Source organism: Lampris incognitus, chromosome 15 (assembly GCF_029633865.1).
Source record: "Lampris incognitus isolate fLamInc1 chromosome 15, fLamInc1.hap2, whole genome shotgun sequence".
Classification (NCBI taxonomy): domain Eukaryota; kingdom Metazoa; phylum Chordata; class Actinopteri; order Lampriformes; family Lampridae; genus Lampris; species Lampris incognitus.
In genome coordinates, this window is record NC_079225.1 from 41,871,602 (window position 1) to 41,891,697 (window position 20,096).

Here is a 20,096-nt window from a genome sequence, read left to right on the forward strand (position 1 = left end):
ATCTTTTCCCACGGTGGTGACTGGATCTCATTTTGGTCCCCAGCCCCCTCGCCTAACCCGCATCTCCACAAGCTACTCTGAACGCGCTGAATTCTCCAGACGGACCAATTAAACACAGGCAGCAGACTGGAGGGTGACTAATAGAGTCCCTAAAGAAACAACAGCGGTACAGTGATCCACCACCATACACAGACACACACAGACACACACACACAGACACACACACACACACACACACACACACACACACACACACACACACACACACACACACACATGCCTTTGTTTTGCTATACCTTTGAGGACCTTCATTGACTACATTCATTCTCTAGCCCTTAACCTTAACCATGCGAACCACATGCCTACTTCAACGCTTACTTTAACCTAATCCTAATTCTGAACTTAACACTAGAACGACCAAGGCGGTCATTTTGACCGTTTTGGATTCTCAAAGTTTCATATCTTTGTGAAATGAAAGCTACAGACCTGCACTCCCCGAATGCTACTAACATTGCATATATTTGCGTTAAAATAAGGTTTTAGATCAACTACACAAAAATGCTATGCTAGCTCTAACACGACCACGAGCGGTCAAAATGGCCGCGCGTAATTTGCGCGTCATCGTGCGCGTCATGTGACTTTTTCACGTGTTGGCCGCGTCATTTCCTTCGTGAAGTTCGTCGCTCTGTCCCAGAAACACACCGGCGCCCTCCAGTGGAGAGAAATAGTCTAAACCGGATTTGTGATTATGGACAACGCGTCTGCTTACAGAGGCACCATGACTACCGCCCAGGCGTTGCGGTATTTACAGGTATTGGACAGCGGCCATTTTAAGTTGTTTGAAAAATAGTATTAAAAGTTGCTAAAATGCTAATTTTGGTGTCAAGTTAGTTTCGTAACAGGCATACTAACATACGGAATGCATTAATATCTCAACTGGGTATTTATCTTGACAGAATACAGAGTTTAAAAACCGCGGCGGTCATTTTGACCGCCTATGGTCGTTCTAGCAGTTTTTTAAGTTTTGGCCGTTGTTTGGGACTGTTTTAATAATTATTTTCAGTTCTTTGTTTTCATTATTTCCCGTTTTATAGGCCTTGTTATGTTTGTTAGATTAGCAATATGTGTTTTCTTGTTTGGATTTTCAGGTAATATTTTCACTTTTTGAATTTTGCTTTTCAAGTTTGAGGTCTCTTTAAATTGTTTAAAAATAGTATTGTAGTTGTTAAAATATTAATTTTGGTGTCAGTCATTTCCTAACAGACATACTAACACATGCAATGCATTAATATCTCAACTGGGTATTTATCTTGACAGAATACAGAGTTTAAAAACCGCGGCGGTCATTTTGACCGCCTATGGTCGTTCTAGCAGTTTTTTAAGTTTTGGCCGTTGTTTGGGACTGTTTTAATAATTATTTTCAGTTCTTTGTTTTCATTATTTCCCGTTTTATAGGCCTTGTTATGTTTGTTAGATTAGCAATATGTGTTTTCTTGTTTGGATTTTCAGGTAATATTTTCACTTTTTGAATTTTGCTTTTCAAGTTTGAGGTCTCTTTAAATTGTTTAAAAATAGTATTATAGTTGTTAAAATATTAATTTTGGTGTCAGTCATTTCCTAACAGACATACTAACACATGCAATGCATTAATATCTCAACTGGGTATTTATCTTGACAGAATATAGAGTTTACAAACCGGCGGTCATTTTGACCGCTCATGGTCGTTTTTTTTGGGGGGGGGGGGTGAAATCCCGGTCGTTCTAAACCGGAGTCCTAACCCTAAATTAGACCCTTGTGAAGAAACGAGGACCGGCCAAAATGTCCCCACACTTACGGTTAAAAGCTAGAAATTGGTTCTCACAAATATAACTGAACACACACACACACACACACACACACACACACACACACACACACACACACACAATCCCCAGTACACAACTTCCCACCTGCAGCTCAACTTGTCCCCCCAGTCTCCAGACAGGCAATTTCAAAGTCAGCGTCCGAGCGACAGCAGACAGTGAAGCCAGTCCATTAGATGCAACAACGAGACGGGGAGGCTAATGAAATGTCACCAGATCCCCTGGGAGATGGCAGAGGAGGGCCGGGGAGGTCACAGTCACTCCATTAATAAAGTCCCTGATTTTTTTTCTGAATGGCTTGACGGTCCCTCGGTGACAGGCAGAGAATGACAGTGTTTACGCACTATCGTGTCCTCTCATTTCCTGGGGGATGGATAATACCGGCCCTGTTGCACACCTCGCCATCAGTTTTTATGATCAAGAGGTCCAATGCTGACCTTGATGGATTGGTCTCTAACCGGGAGATGGATGACTTATAGAAATTGCGTTGATGATGTGTCCATTAATACAGAGTCCACCTGCCCACACAATACTGGGAGAAATATAGAAAAGCTCAACTTTTACCAATCCATATAAATACAATGCCAGGTTTCAGGTACATCTTGGCTGAGGTCGGTCAAGTCTCGCCCACTGGTCCTTGATTATGGCCGTGTTCACTTTATTCTACTTTTTTTCCCCAAAAAATTTTTCTTTTTCATCAGAAAAAGTCAACGGGGAGTGGTTGTTTTAAAAAATGTGCCTGGCTATTTCTGAGTTCAGGGGGAAAAAAGGTTTTGTGGAGCACTTTCTAAAGCTGGGAAAAAGCAGCAGATAGTCTCCCACAGTTGATCGTAATGACGCTTAAGCAGCTAACGAGTTTTGAAATCAGCAGCCAGAATGAAAACGTAAAGCTGCTTGTTTTCATTCTGCTCCCATCATCTCCGGTCGTTCCAGCAACTGCACACCTACTTCTTTCTTTTTTTTAACCAGAACTAAAATGCATATCCTCATTTCGATTAAAGATGCGAGTTCTGTATAAAAATCTCAACATTTATCTGCATTAATATCTGCGTTTCCTGTGATAAAATCTGCCAAGATTGCGCCCCCCTGCTGGTTGGTTGTAGTCTACCACGGGCCAAGCAGTCCCGAATGCTGCACATGTCCCAAGTACACGTCTCAAGACGCAAAGGAAAGTATGAATGTTTCTGCCCACACTCTTCAGAGAGGCAGCATGATGCTAACAAGCCATTATGCTAACCGCGGTCAGCCATCGAGGACACAAACTGTCCGTCCAAATCGAGGCCAAGGCAGCTTTTTTTCCTGCGACAATGTGGACATTGTGAATGCCCCCTACACCTTTCTTCACTCCGGGCCCCTAGTTCGTCGGACGCAGCATCTTCCAGCATGGGCAGCGTAACTGTGTTGTTCTTAGTGTTTACATGGCTGTTAGCTGCTGATATTTTCCTATTTAACAGATCATCAACACACTGAGACCAACCCTCCCCACCTCGAGGACATGTCACGCCTCAGGGGCTGATGTGCTCCAGCCGAGGTGGGTGGGTGGGTGGCGCATTTTTCGTCCGATTAGTCTGAATATTAGACAACTGTATCAGTGTGGTAAATAAGTCAATGCTTTTCGTTATACCAGAGAAAGCTTGTTTTGAAGTTTGGTTTTTGGCTCTGTACCCTGAGCTGAGGTTCCACGCGGTTCTGGGAAGCTGCTGGACACGGGTGTGTTCATCCATATTGTGCTTCACCTGCACTGTAACAATGGTCTTTTTTGTATTAAAATGTGGTTATGATTCATCTGCTGTGATCCGAGTGTCACAAGTGTGGTGTTTCCCAGAAGGCACTCCTCTCACCATCGACAGATATTTTCCGAGAAAACCGTCCAGTGTCATTTCAACAACCATCCTGTGCCTACGCACGCCCAGATGTTCATGTACACACACACACACACACACACACACTGTCCTGACAAACTAGCCAAACATCTGCTATCTGTGAGCCTCAATGTCAGCGCTGACATACCCCCCCCCCTTTTCTCCTCCAAATTGTATCTGGCCAATTACCCCACTCTTTCAAGCCATCCTGGTCTCTGCTCCACCCCCTCTGCCGATCCGGGGAGGGCTGCAGACTACCACATGCCTCCTCCCATACATGTGGAGACACAGTTGCCCATGTCTGCGGGTGGGAAGCCGGATGTGGGTGTGTGTCCTGGTCGCTGCACTAGCACCTCCTCTGGTCGGTCGGGGCTCCTGTTCGGGGGGGGGGAGGGGGAACTGAGGGGAATAGCGTGATCCTCCCATGTGCTACGACCCCCCTGGTGAAACTCCTCATTGTCAGGTGAAAAGAAGCGGCTGGCGACTTCACATGTATCAGAGGAGGGATGTGGTAGTCTGCCGACCTGCCTGGATCGGCAGAGGGGGTGGAGCAGCGACCGGGACGGCTTAGAAGGGTGGGGTAATTAGCCAGGTACAATGGGGGAGAATTTTTTTTTTTTAAAAGTGTGAGAGAGAAATATCCAGCAGTCACTAGCGGCAATAGCTGCATTTGATCGTCATATCACATCCTTTTCAATTTGTCAACATGTCCTTTAACTGTGTTCATTAAGATTGGCAATGAAAATCACGCCTCTCCGATCAGCCGAGAAGTGATCAATACAGTATGGTGTCCAGTGCAAGTGATTAAGTTTATCAACTGAAACATCAGACTGAGAGGCGATGTGGTCCAAAGAGCCACCTGCTCAGAAAGAAGGTGTGAGACACAATGTATAGAATGAATTAAACCTCAACTTTCTTCGAAAGAATAAAAATGAATCCACTTTTTTACCCAATCACAGAAGGTTTAAACAAGAGCATTAACACGTAATTTCATGCTTTACTTTATTCCTGCATCTATTGCTGTATCGGCTTACCTACTTTACAAATGAATGAATAAGATTTTTCAGATTGCAGCTACAAGAGCTGGAAGAATAACGACATACCTTTTCTGCTACCTTGTCCTGTCCACCTTTATTGCATTTTATTCTTGACATGCCCAAAAGGATCTAAATAAAACCTTGGTTTTATTTAGCAAGCTATTTGTATACCTGCGAGTTTGGGCAAAGGAGAAAGAGAGGGGGAAGGGATGTCCAGAGGCAGCGGGAGAGGAGGAAGGGTAGGAGTGTGGAGGGGAGAGTTGGAACTTTGAATGTTGGCACTATAACTGGTAAAGGGAGAGAGCTGGCTGACATGATGGAGAGAAGGAAGGTAGATACACTGTGTGTGCAAGAGACCAGGTGGAAGGGGAGTAAGGCCAGGAGCATCCGAGGTGGGTTCAAACTCTTGGCATGATGTGGATGGGAGGGGAAATGGGGTAGGGGTAATTCTGAAGGGAGAGTATTTCGAGAGTGTGCTGGAGGTCAAGAGAGTGTCAGACAGAGTGATAAGTATGAATGTTATCAGCACATATGCCCTCCAAGTTTGGTGTGAGATGAAAGAGAAAGAAGAATTCTGGAGTGCGTTGGATGAAGTGGTGGAAAGGGTACCCAAGGGGCAGAGAGTGATGATTGGGGTGGACTTCAATAGGCATGTTGGTGAAGGGAACAGAGGTGATGAGGTGGTAATTGGCAGGTATGGTGTCAAGGAGAGGAATGTGGAAGGACAGATGGTGGGGGGATTTTGCAAAAAGGACGGAAATGGCTGTGATGAATACGTATTTCAAGAACAGAGAGGAAAACAGGGTGACATATAAGGGTAGAGGAAGGTGCACACAGGTGGACTATATCTTATGCAGGAGGTGTAATCTGAAAGAGATTGGAGACTGCAAGGTGGTGACAGGGGAGAACGCAGCTAGGCGGCGCTATATGGTTGTCTGTAGGATGACTTTGAAGAACAAGAAGAGGACGAGAGTGAAGACAGAGCCAAGGATCAAATGGTGGAAGTTGAAGGAAGACTGTTGTGTGGAGTTCAGGGAGACGTTAAGACAGATGGTAGTGAAGAGTTACCGGATGGCCGGGCAAGCACTGAAGAAATAGTGAAGGAGACAGCTAGGAAGATACTTGATGTGTCACCTGGGCAGAGGAAGGAAGACAAAGAGACTTGGTGGTGGAATGAGGAAGTACAGCAAAGTATATAGAGTAACAGGTTGGCAAAGAAGAAGCGGTATAGGCAGAGAGATGAAGAAAGTAGACAGGAGTACAAGGAGATGCAGTGTAAGGCAAACAGAGGTGGCGAAAGTAAAGGAAAAGGTGTATGGTGAGTTGTATGAGATGGTGGACACTAAAGAAGGCGAAAAGGACTTGTAGCAGTTGGGCTAGACAGAGGGACTGAGCTGGGAAGGAAGTGTAGCAGGTTAGGCTGATGAAGGATAGAGATGGAAATATGCTGACAAGCAAGGAGTGTGTGTTGAGAAGGTGGAAGGAGTACTTTGAGGGGCTGATGAATGAAGAAAATGAGCGAGAGAGAAGGTTGCATGATGTGGAGATAGTGAATCAGGAAGTGTGGTGGATTAGCAAGGATGAAGGGGAGGCAGCTATGAAGAGGATGAAGAGTGGAAAGGCAGTTGGTCCAGATGACATACCTGTTGAGGCATGGAGATGTTTAGGTGAGACGGCAGTGGAGTTTTTAACTCGACTGTTTAACAAAATCTTGGAAAGTGAGAGGATGCCTGAGGAGTGGAGAAGAAGCATACTGGTACCAATTTTCAAGAATAAGGGTGATGTGCAGAGCTGTAATAACTACAGAGGTATAAAGTTGATCAGCCACAGCATGAAGATATGGGAAAGAGTAATAGAAGCTAGGTTAAGAGGAGACGTGGTGATGATTAGTGAGCAGCAGTATGGTTTCATGCCAGGAAAGAGCACCACAGATGTGGTGTTTGCTTTGAGAATGTTGATTGAGAAGTATAGAGAAGGTCAGAAGGAGTTACATTGTGTCTTTGTGGATTTAGAGAAAGTATATGACAGGGTGCCGAGAGAGGAGGTGTGGTATTGTATGACGAAGTCGGAGTTGCAGAGAATTATGTAGGACTGGTGCGGGATATGTATGAGGGGAGTGTGACAGTGGGGAGGTGTGCGGTTGGAATGACAGATGGGTTTAAGGTGGAGGTGGGATTACATCAAGGATCGGCTCTGAGCCCTTTCTTGTTTGCAATGGTGATGGACAGGTTGACGGATGAGATCAGGCAGGAGTCTCTATGGACTATGATATTCGTGGATGACATTGTGATCTGTGGCAAAAATAGGGTGCAGATTGAGGAGCCTGGGGAGGTGGAGGTACGCAATGGAGAAAAGAGGAATGAAAGTCAATAGGAGCAAGATGGAATACATATGCGTGGATGAGAGGGAGGAGAGTGGAATGGTGAGGATGCAAGGAGTAGAGGGGGTGAAAGTGGATGAGTTTAAATACTTGGGGTCAACTGTCCAAAGTAAGGGGAGTGCGGAAGAGAGGTGAAAATGAGAGTGCAGGGAGGGTGGAGTGGGTGGACAAGAGTAAAGTAAAACTTTAATGTCCCTGAGGGGCAATTTGCTTTACAGACAGTAGTCCGACACAAATACATCAATACATGATACACAAACACTGCACAAGATCAATATCTCCCACACTGCCACCATGAATCATGGGAAAAAGAAAGAGACATGATGACAACCTGGGTTACAGTTTGTTTAGAAAACCAATAGCAGACGGAACAAAGGACAATCTGTATCTATTAGTGCTACCTTTGGGTAGACTAAACCTCTGCCCCGGTGGAAGCATCTGGAACTCAAAATGTATTGGATGTTGAGGGTCCAAAACAATAGTTTGTGCACTTGAGATGACCCTCACTTCATACAGGTGCTGAAGGTCAGTAAGTGTAACACCAGTCTTACGGCCAGCTTAAAAAAATTTCCCATCCATCCATAAGACTAAGACTGCCAAACCAGCAAATCATAGAAAAAAAACGGACTCAATAAAAGAAGAAAACATTTCCATCAAGAGTCATGTCCACATTAAAACTTGGCAACTTCGTTAAAAAGAACAACCACCGATTTGCCTTTTTACATATATCATCTGTATTTGCATCAAAAATGGGCTTCTCGTCTAGGACAGGGCCCAAATACTTATATTGCTGCTCTGCTGCAACTGGCTCACCCTTAATCAAGCATGGTACAGGGGCCTCCTCCGAAAATCAGAGGGGTAAAAACCCAGTCCAGAAAGTACAAACCCTAACCATGTCTTTACTGCACCCATGTACTAAACCATCAGACTGCACTGACTAGTTTCCCAAATCAGCCGGTTTAATACATGGATGGAGTAAAGACACGGTTAGGGCTTTTACTTTCTGGACCGGGTTTTTACACCTCTGCCAAAAATCAATAAAAATTCTTTTGGTCTTAGCCACATTTATTTGGACTGGCCACAACAGTTAACAAAATCATCAAGGACTGGGTCATGCTCTTGCACCACACCCTACAGAAGACTCACGATTACAGAGTCATCGGCATATTTAAGGACAAATCTTGATATAGGATTGCCCTGGCACTCATCGGTATACAACACAAATAAAAGTGGTGAAAGCACACAGCCCTGTGGGGGATCCGGTGGAAGATGAGAGCTTACTGGACAGGGTTCCATTAACCCGGACCCTCTGAGATATGTTCGTTAAGAAGTCAGTGAGCCAACATACTGTGCTAAAATACATATTAAACTTAGATAGGAGCCTGTGTGCAAGAACATGTGTCTGAATACAATTAAAGCAGAAGAAAAGTCAATAAAAAGCAAACATGCAAGTTCTTAATACCCTCCAGGTGCCTCAGCAGAAGATTTAACAGAGTAGCTGTAGCATCCTCCACTCCCCTCATTGCCCTGTAGGCAAACTCTCAAGGGTCCAACATGTCATACACTGTGTGTAAAATTTCAGATTTGGCAATATGTTCAAATGTTTTCATAACAAGGGACATAAGGGCCACAAGGAATCATACCTTATAACACTTAACCTTCTCCACTGGCACCACAGTAGATTCCTTCCACATGCTAGGAACTTTTGGTTGTTCCAAGGAGGACTGGAAAATATACGAAAACAAATTCTGTAGTTACCAGGCACAACACTTCAATAATTTCCCCCCTATACCATCAGGACCAGGGCTTTTCCTCTCTTTAATATGACCAAGAGATTTACTCATCATCACCTCATCAATTTTAATCTAACAGCCTGCAAGCCAATTTCTAAAATTAGAAAGCTCATCAAACCTAGAGTAGAATTTGTTTATCTCTTCATGACAATTCAGCGCCAAGCTTCTCGGAATAAAATGCTCTTCTGTTCTCATTCTACAACCCAACCATGGACTTGATTCCTTTCCAAGCTGCCCTTGAGTTCCCTTTATTTAGCTCACCCTCCACTTTTCTTTCATATCTGGTTTTAGCTAGCTTTATCTCTCTTTTAACAGGTTTATGTGCCTCCCTCCTTTAATTCTTAGCTTCCTCATAATACCACAGTTTCTTCTGACTAAGAGCATGTTTATGTGGTTTGCTCTTCCAAGGCTTACTAATGGGGAAAATAGTACGTTTTGCAAGGAATCATCATATTTTCTCAAATCTCCCAATAGGTCCCATTCATTTCCGTTATTTGGAATGAAAATCGACTTGTTGAAATGTAAACAAAATCTTAATACCAGTAAAGCAATTTCATGTGTTTCACAATATATTAACTTCTTTTAAGAAATGTCTTGGATCAAATTAACTTGCACTGAAAACAAGTGAAATTGTTTCACCCATTGGTAAACTGTGAACAAAATGGCTCATAAAAATCAATGATTTTACAGCGTATATTTTTTTCCTTCCGGAAAGTTGTATAACCAAATCAGGAAAAGTTTTAAAACTTTTATTGTATAGTTGGGGTTTGCTGTGCCCCCGTCTCTGTCTGCTGGGTATTCACTCCCATCGTGCTGCTCCCGGCTCTCCTGGGTTTGGTACCGGCCTCACATCCAGTACTGCCCCAGTGCACCGCACGCATGGCTGGGCATGCACACAGAGTCGTGACCAGTCAAACCTTCCCTCTCCGAGTCACCCTGATGACATCGTCGTACATTCCCGAGGGTCGGTCCATCAGAACTCCACAGCCCTTCCCCCGGGATCGACTCTCAAACTTTCTTGGCATCTTCTGTCAGTTTGACTTCAGTGTAAATAACTCGGTGTAACTCGCCGAGCTCATTCACTTCAGGCTGTTATATTGCATCAAAATATTGTTTCATTATTCATCATTTTATATCAAACAATTAGGAGGCTCTTGAGAATGAACAGAGCAAACGTGCCAACAACTGCAAAGTTTTTTCAAGATTCTTTTCTCCTAGTTGTCTTGAGTTATAAAGAAGACTGACTGTGTTATTATGATTGATCCTTCTCCATCTAGAGGAAGTTCACTATAGTTTGGCCTGATATCATTTTCTTCTTAAAATGGACTCATACTTAAGGGGGGGGGTTCCTACTTTTTTTTGACCAATTGGTATAACTATTGTATGTCTATGAAACACATCTATGACATAATTTGCATCAAAGGTTGTTTGGTGTCCAGTGCTCAACACCCACCTGTAATGAAACAGGCCATGTTGGGGGGGGGGTGTCATTAACAGAATAAAAATCTTCATGAGTCACTACTCTGATTGGCTGGCAGTATTGCTTTTCCCTCCCCCTCCCATGGTAGAAAACATGGCTGCCAAACCGCGGCTACCTTTCTCTCGACATGGGTGGCCTTACGCAAAATCTGGGTTGATTGTCCCCAGTGTGACATCACTCTGAGGGACAATTCTGATTGGCTTGTTCAAATGGCACAATTTGGTCAGATAGATGCATGAAAAAGGTACTCCTCACTGGCAGAAAAATCCACCCAAGACCACCCAAGACCAGTCCACCCAAGATGCGTCTTGCCGGCAGCCATACCAACATGTACCCTGGCTCTGTCGAATGACCGAAGCTAAGCAGGTATGGGCTTGGCTGGGAGACCTCCCGAGAAAATTGAGTTGGTGCTGGAAGTGATGCTGGTGGGCCAGTAGGGAGCAGTCTTCCCTCTGGTCCTAAGTAAAAAAACAAAAAAAACAAAATCCCAGCGCGGTGACGGGGACGCTGTGCTGTAGGAGATGCCGTCCTTCGGATGAGACATTAAACTGAGGTTCTGACTCACTGTGGTCATTAAAGATCCCACGGCACTTATCACAAAGGGCAAAAATTCCCAACCTGGCTCTCTCCATCTGGCCACCTAATCATCCCCCCATGTAATTTGGATCAGTGATTCCTCCCTTTCCACCTCAAGCTAATGTGTGGTGAGTGTTCTGGCGCAAAATGGCTGCCATGCATCACCCAGGTTGTGCTACATATTGGTTGGTGGCTGAAGTGAGTCCCCCCACCCCCACCCCATTGTGAAGCACTTCGGGTGTCTAGATAAAGCACAATATAAATGTAATCCATTATTATCACTGTTTTCCGTAATACCCAAAACAACTTCCTGCATGTGGCTTTAAATTCATGCATCTTACAGGCTACCACAATGTTGTGTCAGATACTTTCACATAATGTTGATTTAAATTACAAGAACATGCAAACTCCACATAGAGGGATTGGGATCGAACCCCAAGACCCTCTTGCTATAAGTCCCCACTATGCTATGAGTATATCTTTTTTCAAGACCCATTACACTAATTGAAATGATATTGGCTCTAAATCTTAGATATTATTCATACATACGTATATTATCGATAAGTTGAGAAAACTCTACTTTCACATCTGACACAGCCAGCACTTCACTGAAAAATCTTACTGCTGTTCTACGCTTATGAATTGCTTGATAATAACTCGATTTCCTCTTACAAATGTTGAAGATGTAAAATGATTCTTTCACGTTCAGCATATGGTTGCATCCATTTCAGTGTTTTATCTTTAAGGCAGGCTTTTCAGAATGACTGCAAACAGATGCCCTACCACTTTCCACTCTCAAAGGGAATTTCTCACCTGTCGCCACATTGACAGGTCAAATTTAATCATTTCACTAGGGTGACCCAGTTTCACCCTAACACCATGATGACGTCATTTTGTAGTTAAATACGGTAACCACAAGATGGCGGATGGTTAACTTTTGTCCCCCCCCCCCTCTTTTCTCCCCAATTCTATCTGGCCAATTACCCCAGTCTTCCGAGCCGTCTCGGTCACTTCTCCACCCCCTCTGCCGATCCGGGGAGGGCTGGTGACTCCACATGTGTCGGAGGAGGCATGTGGTAGTCTGCAGCCCTCCTCGGACTACCACATGCCTCTTCCAATACATGTGGAGTCACCAGCCGCTTCTTTTCACCGGACAGAGAGGAGTTTCACCAGGGGGATGTAACGCGTGGGAGGATCAAGCTATTCCCCCCAGTCCCCCCCCCCCAAACAGGTGCCCCGACCAACAAGACCAGATCAGACCGACCAGAGGACCAGAGGCTAGTGCAGCGACCAGGACATATACCCACATCTGGCTTCCCACCCGCAGACAAGGCCAATTGTGTCTGCAGGGACGCCTGACCAAGCCGGAGGTAACACGGGGATTTGAATTGGCGATCCCCATGTTGGAAGTTGGTGTTGGTACTGGCGTGTTGGTAGGTAGGTAGGTGTTGGTGGGTTGGTTGGCGGATGGTTAACTGTCCCAAACCCTGTTCTATTTTTTGCATTGATAAGAACAATCCCCTCAGGTAAGTTCTGTGAATGACAGGGGGAAAAAGAGCCAGTGACCCAACCCTTTGGGAGAGTTGAACGCCATCTTTTGATAACATGTATACGAATTTCCAAAACAGTAATTAACACACAAGAAAGCAGATGCTAATGACACGCTAACTGTCAAGAGTGTGACTGCAATTTGCTGACAGAGCGACCCAGCCAACCATTTTATCAGCAACGTTGCTGATATGAGTAATTTACTGCTTCTACATTCACAAGGCGGCTGCCATAAGACAACATTTGACTCCATCCATCAATTATCCAAACCGCTTATCCTACACAGGGTCGCAGGGACGCTGGAGCCTATCCTAGCAGTCATCGGGCTGCAGGTGGGGAGACACCCTGGACAGGCCAGTCCATCACAGGGACGACACACACATTCACACCTAGGGACAATTTAGTACGGCTGATTCTTCTGACCTACATGTCTTTGGACTGTGGGAGGAAACCGGAGCCCCCAGAGAACATGCAAACTCCACACAGAGGACGACCCGGGACAACCCTCAAGGTTGGATTACCCTGGGCCTCGAACCCAGGACCTTCTTGCCATGAGGCGACCGCGCTAACCCCTGCGCCACCGTACCGCAGCATTTGACTCATAAAACAAAAGTAGTAGTATACATAACCCACGTGAGGCACATTTTACTTGGAGAGATTTTGTTTTTTTCAACCATCCACCATCTCACAGCTAATTTTGTCCAGCTATTGGCTAACAAGGCTTGACCTCTCTATTAACAAATGAGGACTCTTGGTACCTGGACCATGTAGGTTCAGACCTGATAGCAGCATCTGGTATCGAAGTCTCAGGACCTTTGCTGCCCCCCCCCCCACCCTTCATTTCCATTTTATCTTCACTTTCCTGTCCAATAGAGTGGCTAAAAGCACCAGCTACAAATGCCCAACATAGTTGGTGGTCTTCGTTTTCAACAAACCAGGACTGGCCCGCCTCTAGTAATGTGTAAACCTGTTTGATGCACGTCACGGAGACCCCTTCAAGCATGACATATGTAGATGTTTACCCTGCAAAGACGAGCGACAGAGCCCTTCTGGGCCCGAGTGAGGAGTCAACAGATGGTTGTCATTTGGAATAAACCAAATGCCATGCCCCGAGCTGTGCATATTGATCACTGCCCAGGAGTGTCCTGCCGCGTATGTCACCGTCTCTACTCATCTGGGAAACGGTTTCCTTACGCAGAAGTAACACAGACCTCGGTGCTTACAACGCGTAAAGGGTTAAGGTCCGCGTTCGGGAAATGGGACGCAGTAGAAATGGAAGTGGGGCAGTTGAAGGAATGTAGGTCTTAGTGATGCACTTTTTATAAAACCTGTGCACATGCGTGAATTTCCATTTCAGAGCATGCGTGCTCGTTTCCTGACGATGCTCTGTTCACATTCACACGGTTAAGGCCGGAACACACCGCTGCCGGTTCGTCAGGAGGACACTCCCATTCGCTTCGCTATAAAACCGCCCCACCGGGGGCGCCCTGCCCTTGACTTGACGTGCATCTATCTGACACACTGACTGCTCGGTAAATTGTGTGAACCTCCAGCGTCGTGGCTCTTACAGACTCGTATTTGATTTGGGGGGGGGGGGAAGGTGTCAGGACAGGGCTAACGGGAGCGGCACTTTTCAAATTTGACGCGTGTCAGCCGGTGCTTCCTGTTTGTGCTGCAGATGACGTGCGACACACTCCGCTTCTGCAGCGGTGTGCATCCATCCGGCTTGACAGTCATTCACACCGTTAAGCTGCGCACAACCACCATGGCCTACTTACAGCCACTGACCGACCACACCTGGGGGTCAGCTGTCTTTTGTGAAGACGCCACAACAGTAGTTACTGAAGGAGCAGAGAACACTAATCATTCACTGTCCCCAGGTTTTCATCGGTCCATTTTGGACTTGGAAGCAGTAGCCCTCAGGTCACCAGACCGCTTCTTTGACCTCTAGGTTTCTGTGCTGCTGTCATCTTGTACTATTTAGACCAGGGATAGGCGACACGGTCCAGAAAGGGCCGGTGTGGGTGCAGGTCTTTGTTCCAACCAAACAGTTACACACCTGATTCTATCGGTCAACCAACAGTCTTTGCTAAGGACATTTGATTTGTAGACTCAGGTGTGTAACTCCTTGGTTGGAACAAAGACCTGCACCCACACCGGACCTTTCTGGACCATGTTGCCTATCCCTGATTTAGACTGGTTTGTGTTTTCAGTACAGATAGTAACGGGCAGAGAGAGGACGGCTCATGTAGAGAAGGACGTGCGCTGATCCTAATATCTGGTCAACGGAGGTCGAGCCCTATCCCTCACAGTAAACACCCACCTGGCTGAGCTACCCGTTTACTGCTAACCCCGTTGTTCTCAATCAGGTCCTCAGGTGCCACCAGTACTGTTGGTTTTCTCTTCTACCAGGTAGTTAATTGTATTCGCCTGTTGTTCTGGTAAAACCAACAGCGCTGGTGGCACCTGAGGACCTGATTGAGAACCACAGGTCTACTAGATGTTCACACATGTAGGCCGGAAGTTGAAAGTCATTTGAATAACGTCGAGATTGTCAGGGAGTATGCTGCCAAACTTTTTCAGCACTGACCATCTAATGTGAAATATGCTTTCGTCACAAACTTGTCACAAATTGATAATCATCTTAAATGGTTTGATGTTTGGGAAAAAAGTGACAACAAAGACAGTAGGTCTCCTCATCTAATGCTCTTGTGACCACACATGCAAGTAATTAAGTGTTTCTTAAAAAAAAACAAATCAACAACTGCATTTTCTAAGGAAAATTAAATTTCATCAAATCCTTCTTCACCTTTTGCATTATGTTTTGAGCACCTCAACAGCAAATTCAGCTTAGTCACTGAAAGCCACAGACAGATAGTGTTTACTAGAGTCCTAATAATTATTAGCACAATTATTAAGTGTTTTGCACTCCGTACAGAAAGATACTCATCACTCCCTAATTCCTTACTGGTAAAATGAAACCTTTAGATACTCCCAGGTCTGTAAAAACTCTCAGATATTGTTTAAAAACTGTTTTTTTCTTTTAACATCGTGTTTGTGTCCTCACACTCTTCCTGTTGTGCATCCCACCAGAGAACATTCCGTGTGTGTGTGTGTGAACATAAATGGCTATCAGTGAAAGTTTAACTAGAAACAGGCAGGTCCTGATGCAGTCCTATTTCACGCTGGACTGTCCCCACTGTCAACAAAGGGGTCTGTATAGTGGCATTATGTGCACGTTTATGAGAACCAAGGACAGAGTGAATCACTGGCCGCCCCCTGCAGGTTCTGCTTGGTGTCTGCACCTCTCAGTATCTCCCCACCTCTTCTCTCAGTGCTCTGTCCGCTCACATCTAGGTCAACTAGAATACATGCAGATGAAAGTCAGAAAAGCAGAGCGGGATGGGAAAGGTGACGGCGACAGAACGGTTGATACTTCTAGTCGGATCTATTTGACCACTGTGAAGATGAGGAAGGTTCAGGGAGGCATCTGAAAGCCCTACTGAATACGGCCACCAGCTGAAGACTTTGGCTGTACTGGCGCAGCTCTAACATTTAAATGCGTGTGGCTGCGTAAACGTGACGAAGGGCATTTCTCGGGGAAAAGGGCCCAGGTGTTCAGTTGACCTTCCGTGAAGAAATAAAAGTAAAAAAATAAATAATAAAATAACAAAAATGAATTCAAAAAATGAAAAATAATATAAAATAGTAAAATAATAAGAATAATAAATGATAAGAATAGTTAAATAAGAATAAACAAGTAAAAGAAGAAAACCGCTCTTCCCTCGGTGTAACGTGAAATGTGGTTTCCATGTCTCCTTCAGCGCCGTCGCACCTTTGATCTCTGTCCTGTCTCTCTCTCGTGTGTCGGGCTGCAAACACTGATGCAACACTTGAGCGGGGCGGACATCTGATCCCCCATTAACCAAAGGACAGCCTGTCCATTTCGGCGATGCAGTTGCCATGGTAACCGAAACGGAGAACATCCCTTGGCGGTTGCCGGGTGGCAGTGGGGGGCTGGCTGGCTGGCTGGCGAAAAAGACACAAAAAAGTGTGTGGCTCCTGCTGCAACGGGCGGCTGGGATGTCCCCCGAGACCGGAAGTGGTCTTTAAAAGTAATCAAAACATTTGAATATTGTATGTTTACGCATCAGATCATCATTTACATTGTCACATAACAAATTGAATTAGTGCCATAAGATGACAAGTGGCGGTGGGAGGACGACACAGTGGAAGACACTGATAACAAAGGGTCTAAGTAAGCTGAGCCTCACGGTAATAACGGATTAATAGTAGTATTAGATGTTTTATATTAGCTGTAAAGTGTCCGCTCACGAGTCTCGCCTTGGATTTTAACAGCTGCTTCCGTAAAACTCGACAAGGTGGGCAGAAAACGCCGAGGCAAGGTCGAGGGACTAACCTCCCGTTGAAAGAAAGAGGATGTCCTTTCGATAAGCGACGGGATATCGAGGCCTACGCAAGGGCCCGGATAACAACAAGAGATCATTACCATGTCTACTCACGGGATGTCAGAAATTGATGGCAACGCTCTCATCTCAGCCGACATGATGAGAAAAATGTCACCGCCAACGAACCCGGAGCAAAGAGAAAACCGTCATCCGAAAGTCGTTAACGGACCTCTTTGTTTCACATAGTACAACTAGAGTACACCACCCCTTTTTATCTGCATATAAAGCTTCATTGCTAACGAGAAACCGGACCGAGGTGATAAGTAAATGACCGATAACTGACGGCAGGGAAGAAGTGGGTTTTTTTTTTGTTGCTTTGTTTTGTTTTTGTTATTAATGAGGTTGAATAGACATTACCTTTGATTGATATGAGTGCTGAGATCTTGTTAAAGTACTGGAGGAGATAGATGGCTGTGGCCTCTGCTGGGGCCAGATGAGACTCAACAACCCTCCAGTTATCACACCTTCCCTCCGTGACGGCTCTCGGACAAACCGCTCTCACCGGTCTTCCTCTTGTTTTTCACATCGGCTTCGGGTACACTCGTTACCCACAAGGACGGGCCATCTGTGGCAGGCTGGGTGTGTCGGGGCGATATTTGGCGGCGGGCGGGATTTTGAGCGTTGGTTAATTTCGCCCCGGGCGGAACTGAACACATGAGGGCGTCCGGGTGGCGTGGCGGTCTATTCCGTTCCCTACCAACACGGGGATCGCTGGTTCGAATCCCCGTGTTACGTCCGGCTTGGTGGGCGTCCCTACAGACACAACTGGACTTGTCTGCAGGAGGGAAGCCGGATGTGGGTACGTGTCCTGGTCGCTGCACTAGCACCTCCTCTGGTCAGTCGGGGCGCCGGTTTGGGGGGGAGGAGGAACTGGGTGGGAATAGCGTGACCCTCCCACGTGCTACATCCCCTGGTGAAACTCCTCACCATCAGGTGAAAAGAAGTGGCTGGCGACTCCACGTGTATGGGAGGAGGCGTGTGGTAGTCTGCAGCCCTCCCCGGATCGGCAGAGGGGGTGGAGCAGCGACCTGGACGGCTCAGAAGGGTGGGGTAATTGGCCGGATGCAATTTGGGAGAGGAAGAAAAAAAAAAGTATGCCATGAACTGGATTCAGTCAGTACAAGCGGCTCACACGAGGAAGACGTGACTAAGGACACGTGCAGCAGTCTCACCACTACAATTAATACACATTAACTGCAACACTATTCTGTAACACTCCCAATCTCACACAAGAAACTTGTGTATACAACTCATTTGCAATCCCCAATTTCCCCCGACTGCCTGCATACCCTCACGTGCATACGATGCAGGTCAGAGCACTGATAAATGAGGACATACTTGAGGACATCCTCTCAGATCTACTTTTCAAGCTGAAACCCGGGATTTTTCCTCCATCTGGGCCATGAACTCTGATGACGTAATACTAACTGGCAATTTTACCATGGTTGGAGGCTCTCTCCATGCACCACAGTTGAAATCGAGGTACCACAGTTGAGAAAGTTGGCAAATAAATCCACATAAGTAATTTCCCTGATGTTCATACAGCTCTTCTCTGGTGAAAGAGCTGCGGGTATTGTAGCAAAACACACACCGAAGCTGAAATCTGCGGCACCGTCTTGTCTCTGTTATATGCAATATTGGGTGTTTTTATTTTTTACGCTTTATATTTTATCTTACTTTTTTAACAATATTTTTATTGAACTTTTCATATATATATATATATATATATAATTTTAGGGCTAAAGTCATCTTTTCTACGTGTAATATGGACGCAATGGTTCGTTTCAATACAACGCTTTGAAGTCGGCTCTTATTGACCCAACCTGTTTCTAAAATAGGGAAATCTAACACCGTGACTCAATCAACCAACATGCAATTTCAAATAGGATTTAAAACCCCAAAGTGAAGAGAGGCAGATGGCCGAAGAGGAAGCTGCGACGGTGAGATGTCATTCTGGCACCGAGACTATTCATCTCAATGAGAATATAAACAGTACAGCAATATTTCCAGGGGACGTGTAAAAGGTCACCCAATTAATGGTGTGAACACGATTAAATCCTTTCAAAGTTCACATCTCCAGAGGTGATGCCTTGTTAAAGAGCCCAACTTCTGGAATTATACATGTGCCCACGTAGGCCCAAAATTAAATACCCCCAGAGCCTTCTTTCCCTCTTTCAAATATTTTTGTTGAGAAGCGTGACATTTAACTGGCCATATAACAATCAAATCATACTTCCTTCCACTTCCAAATATACAAGAGAAGAGCCTACTGGAAATAATAAAAACAAATAAATAAAAGAACCATCTAACAAAGCATCTTCCCTCAGTCTCTTCATCCCTCCCTCCCATCCACCCCAGGAGTGTTGGGTCTAGTTTACTGTGTTAAACTGGTATGTGTGCACCCCCATGAGTCCAATTATGGACCTTTAAAGAGGTCATATCGTGATTTTTGGGGGTTTTCCCTTCCCTTTAGTGTGTTATATAGCTGAGAGGTGCATGTAAAACCTGCAGTTACAAAGCCCAGAGTCCACGCCAAAGGGAGCTAGTCTCTCCGACACAGCACACTGCCTGCAACGGTTTGTAGCTCAGCGTTTTCTTCCGTTACTTATCTGCGCCCGGTTGAGAAACACCGGACTAAAGGGCCCGACCCCTTAGCCAAGGGCTACCGAGCCCTTTCGGTCGGCCGTGATCGCTACACTGCCCACTTCCTTCGGGAATAGCGTCCGCGGCCGGACCGTCACAGCCGGGACGCGAACTCGCATCTCCCGCATCGCGGGCGACAACGTTAACCAGTCGACCAAAGGGCCCGACCAGTTAGCTAAAGGCTACCGAGCCTATTCGCCCGTGATCGTTACAATACAAATAACCCACGACGCGGGGGAGATACCGCACAGTCGTTTGGGCGACAGCAGAATAACGTTTTACTAGCTACCTAACCTTTTGTTTATGTCCTGACAGCAGAGGTTTTCCCACTTCAGTCGGTATTCTTTAGCGTATTTCCCACACGTACCACCAACTAACAGGGCGTTTAACGAAACGTCCTGTAAACCAGTGTTTCTCAACCGGGGGTCCGCGGACCCCTAGTGGTC

The 20,096-nt window shown here is 45.6% G+C and overlaps 1 protein-coding gene across 1 annotated transcript in view; it reads left to right on the forward strand.

Moving 5' to 3' along the window:
- LOC130125455 (uncharacterized protein C14orf132-like) overlaps positions 1 to 83 on the forward strand; it is a 53,309-nt gene extending 53,226 nt beyond the window's left edge. The window contains exon 3 of the mRNA XM_056295035.1: positions 44 to 83. Within this exon, the coding sequence (XP_056151010.1) occupies positions 44 to 56 (13 nt within the window). The 3' untranslated portion in view covers positions 57 to 83. The remainder of the gene's footprint in view (positions 1 to 43) is intronic.
- Positions 84 to 20,096: the final 20,013 nt, after the last annotated feature.